The sequence below is a fragment of the Glycine max genome, chromosome 17, assembly GCF_000004515.6.
Source record: "Glycine max cultivar Williams 82 chromosome 17, Glycine_max_v4.0, whole genome shotgun sequence".
Taxonomy (NCBI): Eukaryota; Viridiplantae; Streptophyta; class Magnoliopsida; order Fabales; family Fabaceae; genus Glycine; species Glycine max.
The window spans coordinates 33,293,508-33,297,501 of NC_038253.2; the positions used below are offsets into that span (position 1 = coordinate 33,293,508).

Consider the following 3,994-nt stretch of genomic DNA (forward strand, 5'->3'; position numbering starts at 1 on the left):
CTCTTTGGTGTATGGTATGGAAGCAGTACTCCCTGTGGAGGTTGAGATTCCATCAATGAGAGTTCTAATGGAGGCCCAGTTATCAGAAGCTGAATGGTGCCAAAGCAGATATGATCAGTTGAATCTAATTGAAGAAAAACGCATGAAGGCCTTGTGCCACGGACAACTTTATCAACAGAGGATGAAGCAGGCTTTCGACAAGAAGGTTCGTCCTCGTGTGTTTCAAGAAGGAGATCTTGTTCTCAAGAAGGTTTTATCTTTCCAACCCGACTCTAGGGGCAAGTGGACGCCTAATTACGAAGGCCCATATGTCGTCAAGAGAACTTTCTCTGGTGGTGCACTGACTCTTACGACTATGGATGGGGATGAGCTCCCTCGTCCCGTGAATGTGGATGCAGTCAAGAAATACTTTGTCTAAAAATAAAAGAACAGCTCGGTAAGTCGAAAACCCGAAAGGGCGGCTTAGGCAAAAATGAGCGTCTCGGTGGGTCGAAAACCCGAAAGGGCGACCCAGGCAAAAGTTAGAGACATCAAACAGAAAAATAATTAGCCTGATAGGTCGAAAACCCGAAAGGGCGATCTATGCAAAATTTAAGGACCAAAAGACAAAGTAACTGCATTGAGATGATCTTTGTTCATTTGAGGCACAATGGAATGTCAAGGAGACCCTGAATCTGAAGCATCCAAACAGTGGGATTCAAGGTTGTCAGAGGGAACAACGGTTATTGTGTTCAATGAACCTTCGATTTATATTTACCATTTTCCAAACTTTGTAAGATCAGTGGAGCCATGCCATTGGCAGGTCACCACTCTTTCAAATAAATTTGAGCCTGTTGCCTTTCATTTGGAATTCTCATTTATTCAGCTTATAAAACCTTTCCTTTTTTTTATGGTAGCATTTGAAACAAAATATTTCTCAAAATCATAAATTTTCTTTCATATCTTTTTTTGAGAAGCACAAACAACAAAACACTTTTTCTTTGAACTCGTGAATAGATGAAGGGTGTGTCAACAGCTATCCTGAGAATGGATAAACCTTGCAGGTTGCACGTGGTCAATTGCTTTTTTTTTTTTTAAAAAAAAAAAAATAATAATAATAATAATAATAATAATAAGCATGACCACAGAAGCACTAGCTCTTCTACCATGTTTTTTGGATTGGCACGTTCTCCCAAGAAATGTTTATTCCCCATCGGTTGCTGCATACGCCGGGCTTTACTCCGTCACTATTTTGATACACCCTGGTGGCATCATCCCCATTGAAGATTGCCGAGTGTTTGTGATGCGACGTCGGGTCACTTTCCATCTTACCTGTCCAATCTTGTTCCATCAAATTTATCATTCACATAATCATACAAGTTAATCCTCCATACAGTCATACAAGTCGGGTCGTTATTCAGGCATTCATACGTTCATGCGTATACACATTCATGCATGTACAATAAAGACAATATCATGCGTACATGGCTGCATTAACCATCATGAGTCTTGCTTCAATCATCTTTTCATTTCAATCAATCATGAATAATTTGTAATCTTCTATTTCCCCAAGTGTCATCCCCAATGGGTCTGATCCAAAGGTGTCACCCTCTCTCCGCCAAGTGGCAATTTCTTTAATGAACAGCTTGTGCATCATTTGCCTCTGTTTCATGTCATCAGTTGATTAGTTCAGCAATAACCTGAACAGTTGACATTTATCTTTGCTTCTTGTCAGTTGATTAGTTCAGCAATAACCTGAACAGTTGATATTTATCTTTGCTTCTTGTCAGTTGATTAGTTCAGCAATAACCTGAACAGTTGACATTTATCTTTGTTTCTTGTCAGTTGATTAGTTCAGCAATAACCCGAGCAGTTGACATCTATCTTTGTTTCTTATCAGTTAATTAGTTCGGCAATAACCCGAGCAGTTGACATTTATCTTTGTTCTTATCAGTTAATTAGTTCGGCAATAACCCGAGCAGTTGACATTTATCTTTGTTTTTTGTCAGTTGACTAGTTCGGCAATAACCCGAACAGTTGACATTTATCTTTGTTTTTGGTCAGATTGACTAGTTCGGCAATAACCCGAACAGTTGACATTTATCTTCAATTCTGGACAGTTGGCTAGTTCGGCAATAACCCGAACAGTTGACATTTATCTTTGTTTCTTGTCAGTTGATCAGTTCGGCAATAACCCGGACAGTTGATATTTATCTTTGTTCCTTGTCAGTTGATCAGTTCGGCAATAACCCGGACAGTTGATATTTATCTTTGTTCCTCATCAGTTGGCTAGTTCGGCAATAACCCGGACAGTTGATATTTATCTTTGTTTTTTTGTCAGATTGGCTAGTTCGACAATAACCCGGACAGTTGATATTTATCTTTGTTTTTTGTCAGATTGGCTAGTTCGGCAATAACCCGAACAGTTAACATTTATCTTCAATTCTGGTCAGTTGGCTAGTTCGGCAATAACCCGAACATCTGACATTTATCTTTGTTCCTTTGTCGTCAGTGGCAGTTCGTCGTCAACCCGAACAGCTGACATTTACCCCCAGTAAAACCATGTGACCCCCAGTCGGACCCCTTTTCTTTAACAAAATCGGGTACCATTTGGTTTTGTTATTCCCAGTCGAGCCATTTACCTCGTCTTGCATTCATACTTGTATCGCAAGCATTCGCAACATTACGTGCATAACAGTGCATTCATAGCATTTTGTAGTTGAAATTGGTCAAAAATGGTGTACTCTGTATTTAAATCTCTTCGACCCGTCGCTTTAAAAGTTTCACTTTTAAATCTCCGTAACGAAGAGACTTAAATAGGGGCATCTGTCATACCCCATTTTTGACCCGTTTTTATTTCTTTTTTCTCGTCTTTTAAGCCGGAAATTTCTATCATTTCAGATGAAATTTCGGCAGGGAGGTATTTTAAAATACCTCATTTTTGTTTTGAAGACGCCCCTTTTTTATTATTATTATTTATTTATTTACCTCTTTTTATTGTTTTTTTTATTTTTAGTTATTATTTTCTTCTTTTCTTTTCCTTTTATTAAGTGTTTTTTTTTTATTTCCGTTTTTTTTATTATTAATATCTTTATTAGTATCTTCTTTTCGTTTTTTTATTTATTTTTTTTATTATTATTATTATTATTATTATTTTATTTTTTATTTTATTTTTTTTATTTTGCTGTTTTATATTTTGTTTTTTCTTTCTTTCTTTCTTTCTTTTCCTTTCTTTTTCCTTTTCCTTTCCTTTTTTCTTTTTTCTTTTCGGTTTTCTCGGTCCAGGCCCAGAGGGGCTCTTCGTTTTTTTTACCCTAATTATGACCTTTAAATGCGGCATTAATTACTGTGCATGTCAGAGAGAGAGGGCAGAGGTGAATACGAACAGTCGGAATACCAACAGCCAAGCCACCACTAACCATCGGCCTAGCCACCGCTCAACACCACCCTCCCCCTCCGTGAACCACTAGCCACCACCAGCCACCACTCAGCAACACCCTCCTCCTCCGTGAACCACCAACAAAAACAAAAAAAAACCAAAATCATCTTGCTCATAAAATCAAAACATTAGAACAGAAATCCCTGCAAACACAGTAACCCACTCACTCATGCGGCCTAAAGCCTACACCAACCACCACTAGCGGCCAAGCCCACACCAAACACCACCAACCACAAGCACCGCGTCAAACACCACACCCACACAACCACAAGCACCGCGTCAAACACCCACACCCACACAACCACAAGCACTGCGTCAAACACCCACACCCACAACCCAAGCTGTAACCGTTTTCACTCTGAAGCTTAAACGATAACATAAGGACAAAGGTAGTTCACCTTTTTTTTCTAAGATTCAAGGCTAGATCTAGTAGTTCACCTTTTTTTCTAAGATTCAAGGCTAGATCTAGGCTTTATCAGTGTTGGGTTTTCAAAAAAATAACATAAATCTGTGATATTGTAATAATATGGATGATAAAAAAGAGATTTCAAAACATGTAGTTTTTTAAAAAAAAAA

At 38.4% G+C, this 3,994-nt stretch overlaps 1 protein-coding gene across 1 annotated transcript in view; it reads left to right on the forward strand.

Annotated features, from left to right (window-relative positions):
- LOC106796622 (uncharacterized) overlaps nt 1–590 on the forward strand; it is a 3,693-nt gene extending 3,103 nt beyond the window's left edge. The window contains exon 2 of the mRNA XM_041010996.1: nt 1–590. This exon is cut by the window's left edge and continues 27 nt beyond it. Coding sequence (XP_040866930.1) covers nt 1–418 — 418 coding nt within the window. The 3' untranslated portion in view covers nt 419–590.
- The last annotated feature ends 3,404 nt before the right edge of the window (nt 591–3,994 follow it).